At 41.9% G+C, this 22,572-nt stretch overlaps 1 protein-coding gene across 1 annotated transcript in view; it reads left to right on the forward strand.

The window, feature by feature from the left end:
* The window catches only part of si:ch211-158d24.2 (multiple epidermal growth factor-like domains protein 9), a 38,203-nt gene extending 15,925 nt beyond the window's left edge, over positions 1-22,278 (forward strand). Inside the window, 4 exon segments of the mRNA XM_008417353.2 lie at positions 6,344-6,483; positions 11,172-11,321; positions 18,291-18,560; positions 20,217-22,278. Coding sequence (XP_008415575.1) covers positions 6,344-6,483; positions 11,172-11,321; positions 18,291-18,560; positions 20,217-20,746 — 1,090 coding nt within the window. The 3' untranslated portion in view covers positions 20,747-22,278.
* The last annotated feature ends 294 nt before the right edge of the window (positions 22,279-22,572 follow it).

A 22,572-nucleotide genomic window follows, 5' to 3' on the forward strand; every position in this document is an offset into this window, starting at 1 on the left:
GGTAACACTTTATTTGAAGGGGGGTGAATAAGACTGTCATGACACTGTCATAAACATGACATAACACATGTCATAAACATGAATAAGCCTTCATGAATATTTATGACTGTTGTCATAAAGTGTCATTCGGTAAATTGACACTTTTAATACAAAGTTAACATTATTCAAAATGTCTTTGTTATGACAACTTGACATTAACCAAGAAATCATTATTGATATAAATTTGTTATAAAAGTATTACTGATTGCACTTTAAAAATTAGGTAACTTTATGTTATTAAAGGTAAAGTTTAAACAGTGGATGGAGCTAAAGATTAGGGTAATGGCAAGGAGACCTTCCAGCCTCAAATACATGCAGCTCATCCCCAAAGATAAATCATCAAAATAGCAGAAGGGATGTACACAAAAAATTGCAGATAATTATAAGAAGAGTTTGATGCTGTAACATAGTTAAATAGATCACCACTGATTATTGAGAAAGGTGTAAATTTTTGATGCACTAAGTTTTATTCAGATTTGACACAGCTCTATCTTCTTAAGGACACAGTAAGTTTTAACCTTTCAATTTTCTATATAAGTAAAAGTGTTTACGTTTCTTTTCCACCTGATTTTGCAGGATATGTTGTGATTAACCTGGCAACCACCCCAAAYGCTCTCAACATGTCAGTTAAACAAAGTAAAGCATTTGGATTCCTATTTAACTGCGTGACGTAGAACTTTCTTGACCTTTGACCTCAGAACTGGCTCTTTGTGTAGGTAGCTGAGCGTGTCCATGCTGTCCTGGCTCAGAATGAGGCTGACCTGAGCCAGGACAGTCTRCTGGGAGACGGGCTCCACTGCGGCTCATTCGACACGCCCTCTCAGGATCTACATGCTGGCCCATAAATTCATCAGAAACAGCACAGGGTAGTGCACTGGTTGGTTTCCTTCGACCACTGACTGAGCTGACCCCACCCCATCCCCCCAGCCCCCACTCCAATGCTGCAGTGAGGATGTTCTGGAGCCTCACATACAGCAGCCAACAGGGAAGCAGCAGCAGCAGAATGGGGTTAAGCTTTGTCGCCCCTGTAATACTGACCTACTTAATGTGCAGATCTTTCACGCAGCAGCTGCGCCAACATGGTACAGTGAAATCACTCAAAACAATAATAACGCCCCCATTCACCCCTCCTGGCGGTCAAGAGGGCACAAATTATCAGGGGGATTATTGGGCCCTCTGAGGACCTCTGGCTTCATCCCAGTCTTCTTCTGCAGCCATGTGGCTGATGGCAGGCTGACTTCCTAATGAGTCCAAATGGAAATGGTTTCTTCTTGTAAGGTGAAGGCTTATTAGAAAGAAATGATGATGTAATTTGTAGAAGGCCTTTATTCATTTAATCTTTTTCTTATTTGTTGTTGATATAAAAGGTTGAAAAGAGATAATTCAGGGTTGTTGGTTATAAACTCAGAAATCAGATGCTGTTGTCCACCTGGGGTCTTTTCCTGCATCACATCTTAAAGCTGGACTAGATAACTAAGAAAAACACATTAGTTAAAACTGTCACAGTAAAAAATAAGACACATATAATGTGTGAAAATAATCAAACTCCTCTGGTTGCTCCCAGTGGTTCTACTGCCATCTGCAAAATTACATTGCTCCTGCCTCCCGGTCAGTAACAACCAATCAGAGCCAGTAGGAGGGTCCTTGTGTACTTGCTGCTCACACCCTTCCCCCACAMCATACTGTGTGTGGGGGATCAATTATATCTGAATTGATCAAATGATCAGAAAATGCTTTCTGGGTGTTATTGAATGCCTCCAAAACTTAATGTGATTCTCTTTGCTTGGCACAAAGGAAACRACCATCCAGTCTTGGTGTAATTTGTAATTTGTAGATCAGCTGTTGCTACCCTGGTTGCTTTTAGGCTTCAACACAAGCTATAAAAAAGTCAAATTAGAACAGAACAGAGTCAGGAGAAAAATATCTTGAAACACAAAAACATTTCTCGGAGTCCATACAAGGTTTTGAACATTTATTATTTGSTAAATGTGATCATAATTACGGTCTCTTTTCGTTTTTTTGCATGAAGGACATGCAGACTTTGTTCATGATGTCCATGCATCAACTCCCAAACTCTTTCTTTTAAAAAAATAGAAGTACATAAGAAAGTGTCATAAAATCCATTGCCACATTCTGTCATAAAAAATAACAATGTRCCAATGAAACCAATGAAAGCAATAAACAAGTCCTTAGAACCAGCTGGCCTGTTTAGGAGTCAAAATCTATTTAACTCCTACAGTCCAGCCACTAGAAGGCAGATAATGTCCATCAGCTCTCTAGTTGGTTTGAGTGGACTGGTATAAATYAGGATTTAACTGGATTCATCCGATTAAACCTTGGACCAAACCAACTTCCACATTCCGTGTACGGGACGTTTCCGTAGGCCTCCGTCCACAGAACGCAGGGCTGCTTAAAATGGCTTATGGGCTCAAAGTTCAACGATGTTGTTCTGTGATTTTAATTCCCATTTATTCTTCAGAGGGGATTATTTATATTGTGTGTGGCTGCAGATCCCTGACAGAGGGAAGCAGGRCGAGTGGAGGACCAGGGTGSACTGAAATGGACAGATTTGATCTGTAGGCATAACTACATATTCACCTGTATTCTTTGTAGCCAACGTAGCTGGATCATATTGATTTAGAATCCACATCAAAATCTTTCAGGAGTGGTTTGTCCAGCATAGTGGTCACTAAAACCAGGAAACTCCTTTTGTGTCAGCATTGTGCGCTGTTATTGGAGCCTTCTACTGTCTGCCCTTCTGACCTGAGACCTCAGGTGATCTCGAAGCTGACAAGGCAGAAACCCTATCTGTTTTTGTTTTTTTAAGCTTTAAATTGACTGTCTTGGTGAAATCTTGCATTGGAATTTCTGAATCTCTGCACCCTGCTGTTTGTGTAATGATTATAGACACGTTTAAAGGAACTGCCCCCGTGGGTTTTACTTTAAGAAAATGGATGGCTAATAGTATCACGTGACATGTGTCGGGTTCCCCCATACTGATCAATACATTCTCCTTCTTCTGATGTGTCTAACCACCAGTTTACAGAGTATTGTGAGTTAGCTAAATCAGAAAAAGCAGAAGCATTCCTGAAGGTGTGAAGGCTCATCTAGACTGATTCAGACCAAACAAAGAATGTCAAATGTGGTTCTCAGTCGACTCCCAGTTGGCTCTCACCTACTTTTTGTCTTTATTATGTGTGAGCTGTAATCTATTACCATTGTGGGAGTCTGTTAACTTAGCGATCAGTGTGTGCTGCACAAATCCAAGATTTTTGACCAATTTTCCAACATTCAGTTTTAGTGAAATATAAGCCTACCAATACAAGTTTCACCCARTTTCAGCTTCTCTTTTAGAATAATGTTGCCAAAAAATCAGTTTTTTTTTTCCAGTTTTTTATTTTATTTTAGGCATTGAGGCAACATCACACTGCGTGAGTCAGAGAGCAGGTGATAAACATGGACAACAAAGACAAAARCATCATATAGTTGATATTTGTTTAGAATCTTATATTTGTGCTTTGGATGATTGTATCGGTCTATTTGTGTGTTCTGTAGAAAATGTTCACCAGTGTCAAAAGGCTGTCAACGTTTCCAAATTCTACACGTTTCATGACGTTTGCACTTCTTCTGAATGAATTTTTAAAAGACTTTTTGATTCTGGAAACAGCTAACTYGAACTCTTCTTAGAACAGCAGCAACATCCACACCAAAACTGTATTTTTGCAGGGCAGTCAGTGGGTGATTCGATGTGGAGCTTCTGTTACGGACACTCTGCTTCCTCTTCAGGGCAGCTCAGCATCCCGTGGCTCAGTTCGTTTCTACCTTTTTCTGTTCAGGCTGGATGGAGCAAAATGAAAATTGATATATTTTGACTGAACATGGCAGATGTGTMATGGTATATTTAAGTTAGAGGATAGATCTAATCTGATTCCAGTGTTTGGAGCTGCAGACGTTGATAACGTTCACAGTTCACAAAGACAGATGTAACTGGGGAACAGGGCCATATGTGCATATATTTTTGTCCTTCGTGTTGCAGCTCGATGTTCTGARTCTGTATTAAGGTCATGATTCAGCATATGAATATTTAGTTTATTCCAGTGTGTGTGTGTGGCCGGGAAAATGAGGACTGCTGACCGCCTGGTCTCCGGCATCGCTGAATTTAGCTCCGCCCYCGGCCTCCTGATTTGCATTAAGCGTTGTTGTTTTAACAAAGGCCTCCTTATGTCAAGACCCACACACACGCTTCTGGAAAGTGCTGCCTGTCACTTTGGATTTACGTCAGTTGTTTGGAAGTCATTGTGCCCTGATTATGTTTCTGAGTCCATTTTCTGGGCTTGTAGCGTCTTGTGTTCTTCCTAGGAAATTACCTTACCTGAGCGTCGGAGGGCGGTTTCACACAGTTACAACATTCTATAATATTACGGATGCACTGAAGAGAGAGAGAGAGAGAGGACTAGAAAATAAATCTAACATAAATAAATTAGAGTTACAAAGAATAACTAGATACAAAAAATAAATGTAGGAGCTGAAACAGAAACAAATCTGATCTAATCAAAGAAAGAGACRAAGGAACACAGAATAATAATGAAACTAGAATCAATAAATCCAACCCCAAAACAACCCATGGTCCTAACAAAACTGAGTTTTTTTGCCTCTGAAAGAGTCAAAATGATATAAATGGGAATGAAAAGTCATCAAGAAAGAACACCTGTTGCCTAGGTGATGGCATTTATCTTTAAACCCTGAAGTTGGCTTTTTCAAGTTTCCAGTTGGGAAGAACAAAATAAGGAACCTGCTGTGGCATAAGTGGTTTGACCGGATCTGACCCACGTGACTCAAGAGTTCCTGCTGCATGTCATCATACCTGCTGCAGCGTGGTTCTGTTTGCCTGCAGGACTCTGCGGCTCTGACTGCTATCTAAAAACAAACACACATGGGTGTCATTTATCAACGGCTGCTGAGATCCTCATACTCTTCAACTCCCGTTCAGTCTGCTGTTGACAAATCTGGGAAGCATCATTTAAATACCACACCTCTGTTTGTTCAGTTTYCTGGCCTCACCAGCTCAATTTGCATTGCTGGTWAAAAAAAAAAAAAAAAARGRARGKTWAAAAAAAAAAAGAAAGATGAATTTCCCCTCCATTGTAAAGTGGAAACATCCCAACAGGAATTTAACTGTGGAGCAGTAGGCTGYAGTGAGCTKTGAGAAGGTGTTTTTCCTTCAGTAACTGTGCTTTCTCCTCATTAGAGTYAGTGTTTAGTGTAGCCAGTGGTTACACTAAAAATATCCCCACTTTTCTGACTCAGCATCATTTCCTCTGCTCCACCACAAATCTACACAGGCATAAAATTAAAGGCACAATCTGAGACCTGAAGAATTCTCAGCTCTGTGTAGAAATGACTGTCTGATAACAACAATCAGGGCCKCTCCCTCCTACACAGAGATCCACTGATCATCATGTGACCAGCTGATAAATGCTTAAAGCTGCAGTATGTACGTAACTTGTATAAAAAATGTTTTTTTTTTCCATATTTGATATTGTGACAGTTTAAGAGACAGATATTCTGATGGATCTCATCCACCTCCTCCCTGGGCTTTTATTACTGTCTGAAGGACCGCACCGTTCCCAACCAAAAACAACCAATCAGAGCCAGGAGGAGGAGCTTAGCTCTATCAATCAACTTGCTGCTCAATGTGCTAATGTCAAGAAACAACTTACTGTTATAGGAAAACTGTTTATCTGTTATTATAGGTGTTATCTGTGTCATCTGCCTTAATGCTAGCCTTAGCATTAATGCTCTGTTGCATTAATKCATTAATGCAACAGAGCCTGCTTTAATGACAGGCTCTGTTGACAGAGAGAAGCCACAGTGGGAGCAGAGCGGAAGGGGGAGGGGCATCAGCGGCAAACAAATGGACTGCATGATTGACAGCGCTAAGACTCTCCTCCTGGCTCTGATTGGTTTTCTAGCTAACACTGGGAGAGTAGTAGGAGCTTTATTTTTTTTCCCACACATTATCTGTCTCATGCCATACTGTCACAATATTATTACATTTTTAACAAATATGTAAAAAAAAAAAAAAGATATGTTTTTATAAGTGTAACATACTGCAGCTTTAAAGCAGCAACAGGGTGGCTACAATGTGACCTTTGGGCCAGTTTTAGGATTGGAGTCTGCAGGGAAGGCGTGTGTGGGTGTTAGCAGCAGCGCTAACACCCAAACCTCAGGATGGCTGTTGTTGTTTTGGTTTGGTTGTCCATGTTTATTGATGGGTTTGTTTCTCTGCTGTTCTTCTTTCCAGCTCAGGGACCTGCACGTGTAAGATGGGAGTGTACGGGCCCAAGTGTGATGAGTGCCACCCAGGTTTCTTCCACTTCAGCAACAATGGCTGCCGGCTCTGCCAATGCAACAACCACACCAACTACTGCCACCCACAGTCTGGTGAGTTAGGAGGGAAAGACTTTGCTTTTCCGGATTGCTTGTATTTTCTAGTGAATGAGGCAGAACGGCTATTTTTCATTTTTTATTTTTTTTAGATTTCAGTGTAGAAACATTTGATTTTATCAGTGCGAGAACCTCTGGATAGAATCAAATATACAATCAAACAAAACTGAGCTGTACAATGCAGATCTATAGGGCCTGCTTTAAAAATAAACTAAACCTGAGGAAAATGAACAAACATTTTAACAGCACYTGATTAGACATCAATACATCTGTCAAAGCCTTTGTTGGAGACTGATCCCTATCCAGATCAGACATCTGTCTGCTRTGAGTTGAATTACACAYGTAGGCCATGGAATGGTGTAGAATTTGCTTATATGTGGGTTTGATCCCACAAACTTACAATTTTCCAAAATATAAATGTCAGAGTAGAAATAGCAGCAGGACATGTCAACAAGAGAGGTTAAAAGGTCAGTTGTTCCTGCTAACTTCCCCCCTGTGCAAAGATCTTCCTCAGAGCAAGATGCTCCTTACTCAAGACTTTCTGTAGCCATATGTCCTCAGTAAGAGAAAAAAATGACAGAGCTATATGTTTTAAGGGTATTGCTGTTAGAACATTGAAGTAGCATAGCGAATTCCTGTTTTCTTTTCTGTTCAATTCAGATAAACTGACAGACTGATTTTTTTAGGAGAGTTGCAAARGAATGTCATTAATCCTGCTGCTTTGTTATATATATTTTTTCTATTTTTAAACTAAAAAAATGCAGYAAATTGTTTATTTAAACTAAATGATTTCATACTTTTTACCCARTCAATRAGTTAAAATAATGTGTTGACTTTGTAAAAYGTAAGCGTTTTGAAAAATTAAGAAATTAARTGTGTTTTGGAAAGAAAAAAAAGAATATATGAAAAGAGTGAGTTTGCTGTGACAGCTGACTGCAGACAGGCAGTGCTGCGTATTCTAACTTTTTTGGACTTTTGAACATAGAAATGGATATTCCCTGGCCTAAATATGTTTGAAGCTAGAACGAGTATAAGAACAGCAACACCCGAGATAAAGCCACAGACGTTTTTTTCCACCAGCAGCTAACCCACAGCTCCAAGGTAATTACAGGATTTACTTCCCAGTTTCTGGCTTTAAGTGGAGTTTGGAGGGACTACTGGGGTACAAGACAGATATATACATTAGAGTTGTGGTGTTGCAAAAGTATTCACACCCCTTGGACTGTTGCACATTTCTTTTCATTAGAGCCACAAACTTCAGTGCCTCGTTTTGGGTCTTATGTAGTCAGTAAAACAGGATWMATTTTCTTCTTTTTTTGTCTAAAAATTATGACAAAGTCAGATTATGTGATAAAAGTATGTGTTAATTAATTTTTGTTGAGCCATCAAAGCTTCAAAGATCCTCAAACTGCTGTCCATTTCTCTTTGACATACATGCTGTCAGAAGTGTACACACTGTGTTCAGTGGTCCTCACCTGTTTATTTAAATATAAAACAATATAAAGGCAGCATAAATAGAAGACATTTCACCAAGACGTTCTTTTCGKTTTTGTCCTTTACCTCAAAGCCTCATGGTCAGTAAATGTAAGAAAAACTGAGTGGTGTGACAACATTTCCATGTCTCCTCTTCCAGTGATCAGTGTTATTTAAGAGAGTTAGGGTAGAACTCTATATGCTASAATTGCACATTACCAGACAAAACAAGACATTGGATTTATGTTATGCTAATATGAAGGATTTTTACACCTCTAAAGCAAAATCTTCTCTGCTCAGAATACAAGCCGTGTTCAGACAAGTAAGAGAACTGTGAGAAAGCGGTCACAGGAGGCTGAAGCAGCCCTGCAGGGTTGTTCTGAGGCTCCAGACTGGAATGCTCTGAGCCAGCCACACTGAGTGGACATCAAGTCAGGCTGAACAGACACCCCACCCTCCTCTGACCCTGCGCTTTCCTGTCAAGCTTCAGATGTTCCATCTTCCATCTCAGTCATGGACTCTTCTGCTTCTTCAAGCTTGACTTCAATCAAATCAGGAGATGCTCTGCTCCCTTTGGTTCCTTCTCCCACTTTTCTGTATCTGTATCAGGTCCAGATGGTGTSAGAGTCCCGAAGGCCTGATGCTGCAGAGCAGATCTGTGGGATTCTACAACATCTCTTCAACCTTTGCTTAACCCAAGAGAAGGTTCTGTTGCTGTGGAAGACATGTGGCGATGGTGGCGGTAGGAGTTCTCCGTGCAAAAGGTGGATTGCCGGTTAAATTCCCCGTCCGCCCTTGTCGGTTATTTCCCTGGGCGAAACACCTCACCCACCTTGCCTGCTGGTGTTGATCAGAAGGGTTGATGGTGCAAAAAAATTGTAGCCCTGCTTCTATCAGCCTGCCCCAGGGCAGCTGCAGCTACAATCCWGTAGCTTGCCATCATCAGCATGTGAATGAGCCTTGTGAGATTTCAAGTGGAGACATAAAGGGCACTACAAATAAAATTATTAGTATCATTATCGGAAGAAAACTCACCCCTCCTTTTCAYCCTGTATACTTCAGACTTTGAGAACAAAACAGACTCCTGTCATCAGCAGAAAGTATTTTCACCTTACAGTAGTCAGGCTCAGATACTTAAAGAAACTAGCAGAGAMAGAGAACGAGAGGCGTGATGGAGAGGAGAGGCAGAGGGGGACAGTGTGTGTTGTGGGGGCGGCAGTGTGAGAAGCCATATGTCCTCCCGTTCTAATGCAGGGGCAGATGGAGAGCTGCAGCCTTCTCSTGGGCTCAGTGGTCACTGCGCTGTGGATTAACAAAGCACAGGTTTGATAGCTCCCTCTAAAACCYGACCCAGACTTTCCCCAGGGCGGCTCATCCAGKAACATGGTGCAAACGTTTTCCCGAAAACTCTGGACTTCAGGAAAAGACTGCAGGGATTTGTATCCAGCTAACATAACAGCTAAAGCTGCAAACAGGATTGTTCAGTTTATCATCAACTGTTTTCACATAAATRGAACCAATTCTGRCTCTCAGAATGAACAAAGGTTCATGAACTAACGTCCCTTAGGTTTTCCATTACCAGCGAATCAACTTCCTCCATTTTTGTCTAATTGTTATGTCCAGATACAGGTGGAATCATGGCTTTGCAACCTTCATTATTATGACTGCATCTGTCACTATGCAGGCATAATAATTCACAGACACTGTTAAATACACAACAGTGATATTTCCTTCAATAATTTCAATAATGTGATAGAGGTCACAGTTTGTCATTTTTTTGTCCAGGTAATTGTTCTTTCCTTTCATGTTTCTCTCAATCATTGTTCATTTTTGTAAAGACAAGCCGAAGACCAGGTATGATCAGTAAAGTATTTTGCCGTTATAACCATYGATCGTTTCAAAGCACCATGACTGGGACCAGTCCAATATGTAGAACCCAACTGGGGCATCTTTAGTATTGTTTTTTTTTTTCCATAATACTATGGAAGCAAAGCACAGCCAGTTGAATTACAGCTTCCTTATTGGGAGGTCTATTCAAGATAGCATGATTAGAAGTGAGAGGAGCTGTTGGCTTTGTAAGGGTTTTCTTGTTTTCCAAGAACTGATGCACACATTTGATTTTTGTCAAAAACAAGAACAAAGTTTGCTCTGGSCAGAACATTTCATATTTCACTGGAAACTCAAAACCTTTATGAGATGTCTTCATAKCACCTTCCCTCTSCAGGTGCTATGTAAATAGCACCTGTGTTTCCTGTAAATAGCTTTTGTGCATTAACCATGCCCTCCTATTTTTTCAGTCATGCAGTTACTGTTATTGTTGTACATCACAACAGAAAAGTGTTCTTCCCAGAGGATCTACAGAACCCTGGGATGGAGAACAGCTTCTCGGTTCTTGTGTTGGCCTGTAGGTTTGTGATGCGTCACTCATCCAAGTCACTGGTGACTTCAGATACACAAATAAATGCTCCAAAGAACAGAAGATTAGATCTTTCAGATGTTCCTGTGGAATCTATTTAAGAGCTTAGAGGAAGGTACATGCACCTTCCTGCAGAGGGCTCACTGACCAAAATAACCTGTCAGTGGATTTGCCTTAAACTGTGAGATGGACTTGCTGAAATGCTTAACAGTGATTAAAGGAAGACCTGGAGCGTTTTCAACATTAGAACCCAATCATGTCACTATTTAATCAGCAGCAACTGCTGAATGTTCCCAAACTGAGAGACATAAGCTCAGAAGCATAAGRTACAATTGCTGAYGTTATGTTTTTAACATAGAACATATTTTAAAATGTACATGTTTAGATAAGAAAACTCACAAAACAACTTGGCATGCGTTGAATTCAGACTGCATTAWAATATTTTCATGCAGGTGTTTAGAATTCTGCACATTTTCAAAACACACACACACACACCTACACACACACACACATATAACCACAGCACCCACCACCAACCCAACCATTACCCCCCCTCCTGCTCAGATATCTTCTCACAGCTAAGTCTGATGTTACAAAACATGAACTACCTTCATGAAATCATGTATTTATTTTTTTCCTTGTAGATACATTMATGTAATTGGATTCTCCTTTTAGGAGCACCAAACCTGATGTTGACAGAAAATTATTGAGGAATTTGTATAAAAACTTTCATTATTTTTATAACACAAATCAGAAAAATGTCAGTTATTCACATAAAGTCTGCTGTGTCCTGCAGGAGTGTGCCTGAACTGTGAGGGGAACACCCAGGGGTCCAACTGTGAGGAGTGCAAGGTGGGTTTCTATCGCCAACCTGGTGCCGCCCCGACCGAAGCCTGTGCACCGTGCCCCTGCTCCAACTCCACCTCCACCGGCACCTGTCTCACCGGTCAGTCCCCGCTCTCCTTCTTAGCATTAGGCAGACTCAGTCTAAGTTAGTTCCTGCATACTCTTTGGTTTGCTTTTGGCTGCTGCTGTTTCAGAGTCTAGCTTTATACACCACTCAACACAAAGGAGTACACTGCAGGTAATTAATGGTACAGTGCATGACTTATAGAGATCTGTTTTTGTTAGCTTCTTAAGGATGACCCCTCTGTTTCTCAAACTGAATGAATGCTGTATTAAATGACTTTGGGGCTTTTTCAGAAGAAAATAATCTTAATTTACCACCATTTTATGGATTGTGTGCAGATTAGGGCTGAGACTTTAATACGTTAATTGTGATGAATTAATTACGGAGATTTTAACGCATAAAAAATTTTAATGCAAATGATAAAAATTTTTTCCAGCCGGAACCTTTGTCCATGTTTCTGGTACGCCTRTAAATCTGACGCACAAGCAGTGATGGACGACAAAGCTGCATCTCTTGACCCACTGGGGGTTCATTTCTGCTTCTGAAACAATCTAATTGAACACTGGAAAATACTATTGTTTTGTTGTGCTAGAAGGGGTTAGCCCAATGGTGGGCAACTCCAGGCCTTGAGGGCCGGACTCCTGCAGCTTTTAGATGTGTCTCTACTTCAACACACCTGAGTGAAATAATGAGGTCATTAGCAGGACTCTGGAGAACCTGACTGCACTTATGAGGTGATTCAGCTATTGGATTCAAGCGTGTTGGACCAGGGAGACATCTAAGAGTTGYAGGACACCGGCCCTCGAGGACCAGGGTTGCCCACCACTSGGTTAGCCTATCWGCGAAGCTGTTCAAGCTTAACATAGCATCTGAATGCTAAACATGTAGCAGCAGCACAGACATCACCAACRCTAATGTCAGCATCCACAGTCCACATTTCTAAAGGATTTCCGTGAATGATCAGGAGTTCCTGAAACACTGGAAAACCGAGTGGCTAGAACAAAACTTTGCATAAACCTGATGGTTGAAGAAACAAAAGAACAACTAAAAAGTATAAAATCTTGTTGTTGAACTTAATAATTTAGCAGCAAAAAGGTTTGTTTTTTTAAGTTGAAAACGTAGCTGATTTTGTAGATAGTTTTGGATTAATATCTGATTAATTTATTACCTACAGTTAACTCAATTGAATGCATGAGAATGAGATCCCATCTCTAGTACAGAGCATTTAATTTACATTTCCAGTTTGTTAAATACAGAAGAAAGAAACCCTAGACAGGCATGTGTAATGCAGTTTGTCCTGCAGCAGTACAACAATGGGATTTAACACACTTCATCCCCATGTACATTCACTATTCAAAAAGATTGCCTATTTAAAGCAACACAATACCTCAAAGTTTTGATAATCCACAAAATATGCTTMATTTTRCCACCTTCTGATCCAGTTTAGATGTATTTTTAGATATACCAGTAATGTGGGAATCTCTTGGAAAAAATGTAACGGCAGTTTCGTTTTACACCTGAATAAAGGTGTGTGTCCCTGCAGGAATACACCACACTGCCAGAGCTCCAGATTGGTTATTACATCTTCCCAACATGTAGGGACCTGTAGAACCATCCATCCATTTTCTTGCACBCTTTTTCCCTCAGTGGRGTCAGGAGGGGTGCTGGTGCCCATCTCCAGCCAACGTTTCGGGCGAGAGGCGGGGTACACCCTGGACAGGTCGCCAGTCTGTCGCAGGGCAACACAGAGACACACAGGACACACAACCATGCACACACACACTCACACCTAGGGGCAATTTGGAGAGGCCAATTAACCTGACAGTCATGTTTTTGGACTGTGGGAGGAAACCGGAGTACCCGGAAAAAACCCACGCACGCACAGGGAGAACATGCAAACTCCATGCAGAAAGACCCCAGGCCGGGAATCGAACCCAGAACCTTCTTGCTGCAAGGCAACAGCTCTACCAACTGCGCAGCCCGACCTGTAGAACAATCATCTAAATAATTCATCACTGCTCTAACACTTAAAGGAGATGGTTCTGATTACTCAATGTTTTCTTTCTCTTGCTGTATACTGTGTGACTAACAAGACTCSACAAATTAATAGCGCCTTTGATATTGTTATGCTAGTTTATTACCAAAAATAGTAAMGTGGTAAGTTATAAAGACTATTTAATGTAGCGGAGTGTGATGAGCTGTTCCTATAGATATAGAGGGGATAATAAGTCTCAGCTATCTAAAAAAGGTAGCAGTTTGTTCACTTTCATCATTGATTAGTGCCTGGGTCTGGAATGTACAATCTCTAACACTGCCCATATGACCCCATATATTCACCTCCAGGCTGCTAGTGTTTCCCTTTTTAAACACAACACAGCATAATGGGGAGATGATGTAAGCAGGTGAATAGAGACTAAAGATTATCGTCATTGCCAGAACCCCCTAATTACAGCTTGGCRTGGAGCCATATGTTGTGTTTTGTGTGTYACTGGCCTTTCATGGTTTCACTTCATCAGGCTCAAACATCGCAGCACCACTCTGTGACTTAGATCACAGCCAATCTGCATCAAACTCTATGTGAACCYTGTCTTCTAACCATTCAGTTTTTATTTAGCTTTGCATCAGCTAGTCATTCCCATAGGCAGCTACTGATGCCCCCSATTGGTGGCTCCCTGCATGACAACAACCATGCCGTAGATGCACCGGAGCGATCAGCGTTGGTTCCTGCTCGGGGCCCGAGTGGAGACTACACAACGTGGGAGGGAGTGGAAGGGACATGAACCAGGCTGAGCTGAGCAGGGGCAGCGTGAGCACAGCTGGGCCGTTTCAGAGACAGGCAGCAACAGACTGGGGTGGGGGGATGGGCTAGCATCTCTCTCTGTTTAGACAGCATCACTGCAGGAGAAGCTGAATGAGGGAAGWGATGATCAAAATGTCCTTCCTGGTTCCCGTTAGTAGGTTACGTGACTGTGGAGGGAAACAGTCGTATATTAGTGGTTTCCTCGGCATCKGTGACAAATGAAAAGACGCCACCATGGAGAATCCTGACTTCACGTTAAAACATAGATGAGCTTTATAGATGTGCTAATGTACCCTGTTGAGGTGGATGAATCTAGTTCCCTGCAGACACTCAGAGAGGTGAAGTGGAGAACTGCACCAGTACAGAATGTGGGTCACACATACTAAATCATCCATGTATGATTGTGTCTTCACCTAGTGGTAGAGTTTGGCTCAGTTCTGACAGCTGATCCTGAACATCAGCAGAAATCTGCCCTCCTCTCCTCTTTCCTAAAGAGGAGAGGAACTCTTACATAAACAGAGCATCACAGGCTTTACCAGACCTTTAGTGTGTGTGTCRTATAAAGCAGGGGACGGTGGATAAGGGAGCAGGTCAGGCCTGCCGGCCCCATGCGGTGCTGTGCACAGCAGCTTTTTTCTCTCKGTTATATAACCCAACCCTACAGGCTGATGCCTTTGAACCCCCAGCAGAGGTTAAATCAAGCTTATCATGAGGAGCAGACTGCTCACTGCTGGAATACAGCGCAGTCACATGACTGCACTAGACAGACTGACAACTAGGCCAGGACAAACCAGATAGCTCTGTGTCTAGCTCCACTGCAGACTGGTTCTATCATGGATCCACATTGTTGCAGAGGATCAGTCTGCTTTTCACATTTGGTATCTGAGGATCTGAGGTACATTCTTAGGGTTGAGCTCCACTCTGACTGGTTTTTATGTTTTAGGTGAAAGGAGTTGKCTGTTGGCCTCTGTTGTAATAGTCCAATAGGTGACTGGAAGCCAGTTTCAGCAAGCCAAGCTTGATACAAGCCTTTACTCACAAGGTTCCTGWGCAATGCTTCTAAGGTGTACACTGACAAAGTGCAGTCAGGGTCCTTCTGGGACATTATGATATTTATCATGTATGTTTCTGTACTACCAGTAGTTAAWTGCACACTGCAGTTCTGCAGTAACCTAACTAAGACTTGGAATCTCCTTCTTAGGTGAGATTGCTGTCTGGAAACTGCCATTATTTTTAGATGCTGATTAGGGAAAAGTTCCACATTTTAGATGAGACCGCAAAGACACGTTGAATCTGCTGTAGTCGTCATGCTGGGGCACTAGATGGTGCTGTAATTTTAGCATGTAATCAAAACGCACTTTTGCTTTTGACCTTTAGTTTCTACCTAACTDACTTTCACCTHATTTAGAAAATAAWAATCCATCTCTGATGAACCAAGTGTTCACCTAACACTTCAGTATGTTTGTGTTAAACTGAACAGACAAAGTAGCACAACACAGCACAAGGCTATGCACCAGATGATATCATCTRCCTTTTCATTCCCAAAGAGTGTATGAGTGTAGAATAAGCCCTACACTCTTGCACTTTGTGAATGTGTGCTTTCAAATATGTGGAGGGTGTTTCTAAAAGGTTTCAGTGTGAGACCTGGTTTCAAAAAGTGTCTGTGTTTGAGACTCTGATCACTGAAGACGTGTAAACAAGCGACTGGATCACAACAAAAATGCYATGATTGTCTCAGTGTAAACGAAGCCTTAATATGTTGYTTATATGATAATTAGTCAGTATTTACAGGTTAAATTAAAAAAATGTATAAGACAGCCCAGTCCTCATTAGCCTGGTAAAAACCAGTCCCTTATTTTACACTTTACTTCATCCAGAGGGTCTGGGCACTGGCAATTGAGAAACGATTGCTTCCTGGAGTCATGGACTCTGTTGAAGTTTTAAATTTTACCCAGTCACTAAGAGCAGAGAGAAGAGCAGATCTGAACGTGGCCATTGTTAATGTTAATTTCATTTTGGGAAGCATGACCAACACAGACGTTCACTTCCTCTGCTGCTGTTATAAAAACTACAGGCAGGCTACAGTTCTAAAACAGCACAGAAAATCCACGTCATTGTTCACAACTTCTCCTTCTGTTTGCTGACTGGGCTGGAAGAATTCTACCTGAGGAATTTATGTGAATGGGAGAAATCCCAGGCTGTCTGTGAAATTAGATTTGAATGAGTGAAATAGTGTAGGAAAGTAATAGCCAGGCTAAGTKTTCATAAGCACCCTTTAAGTACTCTGTACATAATCTGTAGCTGAAAGATCTATGATGGAATCGGTGTAAGTTTTGAGCTAATCATTGAAGCGACAAGCCATTTGAGCTCAAGTTAGTTTGTTAGCTACCTATAATTGTCCCCACTGTTCTTTACAAAACACCTTCTAGAACAAGACTGAAAGCTGTATTTAGAAGGTGCATATGGCTGTTTGCTATAAAAGGAGAAAGATTAAATCCCTACATCCCCATTGCCACAGTCTGGAGGTACAGCGTTGCCTCTTGGGGGGAAACTCTTGGACAAACATGCTGGAGGAAATCCAAATCCCATCTGGCCTGGGGATTCATTCACATCCCAAAGAGCGCTTTTACTTTTGGTCATCTACCAATTTTAAGCTTCTTAGAAACAAAACAGCTGAAGTTCTATTCATATAATTGAGCTTATATGTGTTACTTTAAACCAGTGTGGTTTAGAGAAAATCCACAGTAAATCCCTACTGCCACACCTGATTCTTACTTTTAAAACTCATTGAATGTGTCCGCTGTATTCTCAGCCCACCACAGCAAAAGCCYGACTYATTGTGAGCTTTATGCTGAAGGTGAATGTATGTAAACATCTCCACTTTGGTTGTGTATACTTGTGAAGGCTGAATTCAGACAGCACTTGTTCCAAACATGGCTTAGATTCCACGTTTGACTAACTGGAGGATGAATTGATGTTTCCCTGGTGCCTGCTCCCTTTGTTCCGCAGGACCACCAAGACCACCTTCAGAGGTCCAAGGCAAGCACTGGTCGATTGTCAATAAGACGATGTTTGGTGAAAAGTTTCCCCCTCAGGGAGCGCCGTTAATACTGCATCTCCAGGCCGACATGCTAGAAGGGGCGGTAGTGTCATGTTACACAGAGAGAAAGCCGACTCTCGGAAACAAAGGACACTTGGTTCCAAAGCAGTGATGGTTCTTGTGTCAAAAGGAGATCAGTTCCTAATAAAATCAGAATTTACATCAAATCTGAATGTTATGCTTTGTGTGTTCTGACTCATAACACAACAGGGGTCATTTTGATTTTAAAGTCTAACAACACAGACTAATGACAAATGAACATAAAGCCTTGAATCTGTTTTATGTGGAGGCTTCCAGAATTGCTCCTGGTCTGTGTGCATGTGATTGTGTGTGTGTGTGATTGTGTGTGTGTGTGTGTGTGTGTGTGTGTGTGTGTGTGTGTGTGCGTGTGTGTGTGTGTGTGTGTGTGTGTGTGTGTGTGATTCCAAAACACCTTCCCTCATTGGGTGTGTTGATGTTTTTATGGATAATGATGGAGGATGATTTCAGATATACCACTCCTCTGGGTGTTTTAATCTTCTCATTTTTAATACATTTATATTTCAGATTGTATTCATTTTGTTACTATCATAGTTTTGAGAAACAAACTTTTTCTTTTCCCTTTAATTTGCTACGCGTCTATCTATTAAAGCTTGGGTCAATCAGCCTGCCTGGTGGAGAATATTAAAATGAAGAGGCAGGGTGTGACCTGACCTCAGGAGACTCAGCAGCAGTCCATGTTTCCATGACCATACCTGAGAGAAAACAACCTGCTAAGACACAACATGTCTTCCACATTCACATCTAGTCATTTTGCGCCCCCTAGTGGYAAAAGGCACATATTAAAAGTTCATTGAAACACTGCATTAATCTAAGGGCTTTTCAGGTTGAGGTTTAGTACCCCAATTGTGTCTTATTGCTGTATTTTTCTACATTTTCTTTTTTTTAATGGTCATACACATTTAGGAATCTATATGAATTCATGAAGTATTGCTTAGAATTGTCTCTGTTAATTAATCAACAGCCATCCCTTTGATKTTAGGACTCTTGTGCATCATYAGTGAAAGCCTTCCTGGTTGAAGCAGTGATCAGCAGCTGACGTGGTAATCTCTCTTTCCTTGTTCAGATTCCAGCGGCTCTGCCGTGTGTGAGCGGTGCCTTTCCCACTACAGCGGCCCACACTGTGACCAGTGCAGCCCTGGCTTCTACAACGTGTCTGGGGCCTGTGCACCGTGCGACTGCAGCGGCAACGCGGACCCTCTGGGCCCCGCCGAGCTCTGTGACCCTAAAACTGGCAGCTGCCTGAGATGCATCAACAACACCGCCGGGTCCCGGTGTCATGAGTGCGCCTCCGGGTTCGTAGGGGACGCCAGAGCACATAACTGCACCCGTCCAAGTAAGSCCAGAGCCTCAGGATATGCTTTAGTTACAGTCTTCTAATGTTATTAATCTCAAGTGTACAAAATCAAGATTTAACATTATTACTTTTAATAAACAAACACAAAATCAATGTTAAAAAGTTGTGAGTGGAAAAAAAATTCAACCATTTACTCAGCACCAGGTAGAGCCAACTTCAGAGAAAATCACTCTGGTGCTATTTGAATAAAGTTAGGCACATTCTTTGTTACATCACCGTTCACTGTGTTTCTGCACAGCTCCTTTAAGTACATGAGTCAGATGGAAGTCTGGAGTTTGACTGACTCATTGTAACAACTCAACTATCTCATTTGTTTTAGATTTGTTACTTTGTTTGGGATCATTGTCTTGTTGCTGACCCACTTTGTGTCCGATGAATGGTCTCACCTTGAGCTCAAGGTCAACTCAATGAACCATAAGGTGCCCCGGTTCTGTGGCCTGGACTTTTTTGTTTTCTCCAAGCATCTTTCCTTTKGCCTCATTTGTCAGAAAACATAGTTTTACAAGTTCTGTGGTTCATGTAGATGCAACTTTGCAGTATAGCTTCTAGGACTGAATGTTAAAATTCTTTCATAAGTCAGCACCGCACTGGTGTTGGACATGCAGGATTGGATTCAAGTTCCTCCACAGGATTCCTTATTGCAACTAATGAATAAAATTATCWGTATTTTAGAAAATACGTTAAAGCCACAGGCATCCCACAGAGGATTCTCAGTCCTTTTGGAGAAAAATGGTCCCTCAGCGTTCATCAGCAGCATCGCTTCCGTCAATAGCGTGATCTGAAACGTAAAGACTTCAACTTAAAGACTGATTGATTTGTTTATTTAGCTCTTAACAACAACTAGCCAGGAAGACCAAAGCCCTTTATATTAMAAAGATTACATGACAAAAGACAATACAATATCCAYACACAATGCTACATAGTATTAAAAGTCTTATGTTTAGACGTTAGGATCAGTAATGGAACGAAGATCCAGGGGAAGGTTACTCCAAATCAGGGCTGCTGCCACAGAGAAGGGACATTCACCACAATATTTTAGCCTTGACCTTGGGGTGTTTGACAAAACTTGCTTGGACAATTTTAAAATGTATTTTTAAAAGAAACCCAACACCTGAGRGATAGAAAAGAGATTTTCATCCCACAGGTTAAAGGTTGGGARGTTATGGAATAGGAAATTAGGAACACTTAACGGCCGCACAAGGCAGCAACAAAAACACAATGTCAAGGGAATCTTCAGATTTATTAACAACAAAAAAGAACCAGCACTCTTGTCAGGTTTTCCSARGTGGTCACTGGGCTTTACTTGCCCCCCACCTACCAGGCTAARTGTTGCTTGTTATTTCAAGTGTTATTTTATACACCAGAAACAGTGATACCAAAGATGGCTTTGTATTTAAAGCATTAAACTAGGAATAAAGCTTGGGGTGGCGCACTGACCAATCACGTCACCTTCACATTGTGCACCTCTGCAGAACCGACGCACCACCTTTCACTCAAAATGTTCTGTTTGGACGGTGTTCTTGGTTTAGCAAGTTTTCCAGGGGAAACCCGGCCTTTGTTCTGGATCGTGGGTTTTTTGGCCACATCACTTTGAATTAAGATTCACTGAAGCTTAAAATGTTTTTTTCTCTTCAGAAGTGCGGATGATACCAGCACCAGCAGAGGTCACAACCAAGACCCCCACATCCAGCGGGTCTTCCCCAACGTCGCCTTTCACCAGCACCACTTTGACCTCCACAGCAACCAAAGGCAACCCAGTCCACAGATCCAACGGCAACGGCAGTGCCGCCTCGGGCGGCAGCACCACCACCACCACACAGGCCCTGCTGACCAGCCTGAGCAGTCCCACTGACAACACCACAGCAGCCCTGAAGGAGGTCTCATGGACGCAGTTCAACATCATCATCCTGGCCGTCATCATCCTGGTGGTGCTGCTGCTGCTGGGCTTCGTGGGAGGCGTGTACACCTACCGGGAGTACCAGAACCGCAAGCTCAATGCCCCCTTCTGGACCATCGAGCTGAAAGAGGACAACATCAGCTTCAGCAGCTACCACGACAGCATCCCCAACGCCGACGTGTCCGGCCTGCTGGAGGATGAGGCCACAGAGGTGGCACCCAACGGTCAGCTGGCTCTCACCACACAGGCAAACAACTACAAGGCTTAACGCCGCCAAATCAGACTCCTAGATTTACAGATGACATGAAGCTGCTGGAACATACCAAATCTAAAGCTCTCTAACGTCTGACCAGCTCCTCTGGAGAAATGGTTCCTCTTTGCAAACTGACAGAAAGGACAAAGATGGTGTCCAAGATCAGAGAAATGGATACAAAGTTCCCACTGAGAGAGAAAGCCCTATTTGATATATTTTGATTGTGAAATGGATGAACAGTGAAAAGGCTTCCAAAAAGAACATGATTTATTGTGACCAAGAGCCTGCAGGGGGCACTGTTGTTCTGTAAATTGGAATATTGTGACAGGTGCAAAGCATATACCTGTTAGCTGATGTTCCTGAACCCAATGAGAGGACTTATGGGAGCCTAGCATTTCATAGATATAAATATATWTTTTTTTTTTATGAACTCTGGGCAGTTTAAGTTAAACTCGGATTACTTTTTAAACKATCCTAAACTGAGACAACGATTGTTATTTAATGAATTATTTTTATTTTGTCCTTATTTATTTGTTGACGTTTCATTCTTGGGAGAAAATGCTGCACATTTCCAACGTGTTCCTCCATGGTGTTTTTTATCCGGTGTGCTGTTGAACGGTATTTTTTACTCGCCCAACATGTTTCCATGTACAGTTTGTGMTCTTTTGGAGAAAGTTTGAGTGAAGTGACCTCACCTTTTTGTTTTATAGCTTCCTGTCTTTTTTTAAAGTGTGTCAGCTCACTTGAAYACATGCAAGAGGAGTGTTTCTCTTAAAGAAACAGCAGCCGCCTTTTTTTTTTTGTTATAAAGTCCCCGTGTTGCGCGACTGCTGAGGAAGTGACACATCTTGGGCTTGCGTAAAATGCCATAAAATTCTAATTTAATCTGCTCTTTGCTGCCTACCTCAGCAAAGGTTTGAAAAAAAAAAAAAWCCTTCAGAAAAATGGCTCGCAGTTATGTGGAGGGTGTGTGGTGTGACTCAGTGGACAAGGCCATTTGATGTTTGAAACATAAACACAACTCCAGTGTTGATCCTGTTGTTATGGAGCCTGCTGCTTCCTCTGACCACTTCCAGCCGTGTTGCATCAGCGGGAGCAGTGATCTGTGAAACCAGTGCGGTCACCGCCCGATCCCGGTCGGGGACCTGAGGGATCTGCTGTTGTTTGGGCCAGCACTGGCCGGACGCGCCTCTTTTTATTCTGGTGAACGAGTAAAAGCTAATCATGGAAGTAACTCCTCAGGTACCGGCTCTCTCTCCCTAATGTGATCACTGTAAATACAATTCTTAATGTAAAGATGAATGTGAATAGTAGCACGATTATTGTACAGGTAGGATACTGTGTGTGCACTGTCACTCAACAAGCGCTGACCCTCTCTGGGTGTGATGTTGCTGTCAGCTTTTTCTATTGTTTTTATTTCCTACTTTGTCACATAGATGGTCGGAGGACTGAGAGCGCCCAGAAATCAGAACTGCAACAATCCAAACTGTGTAAATAAGACCTGAAACTCAGAGCTCAACTCTCAAATAAAMATAAGTTTAACTGTTTCACTTGTGTTTCTCCTACTATTCAAATTTAAATCCCTCATTTACATTCACTCCATACATTACTAGATAAATCTGTGATATTGCTTATTTGCAAACAAAATATCCAATCAGCCAATCGCATGTCAGCAGGTCAATTTACCCATGGAGATGTGCTGCTGGGGATGACATGCTGAATGAGAATGAGAATGAGGAAGAAAGATTTTAATTTGCAAACCTGAATGTGAAATAGTTGTTGGTGCCAGAAAAGCTGGCCTGAGAAACTGCTGATCTTCTGGGAATTAATGCACAAACATT

This window comes from Poecilia reticulata, linkage group LG9 (assembly GCF_000633615.1).
Source record: "Poecilia reticulata strain Guanapo linkage group LG9, Guppy_female_1.0+MT, whole genome shotgun sequence".
Taxonomy (NCBI): Eukaryota; Metazoa; Chordata; class Actinopteri; order Cyprinodontiformes; family Poeciliidae; genus Poecilia; species Poecilia reticulata.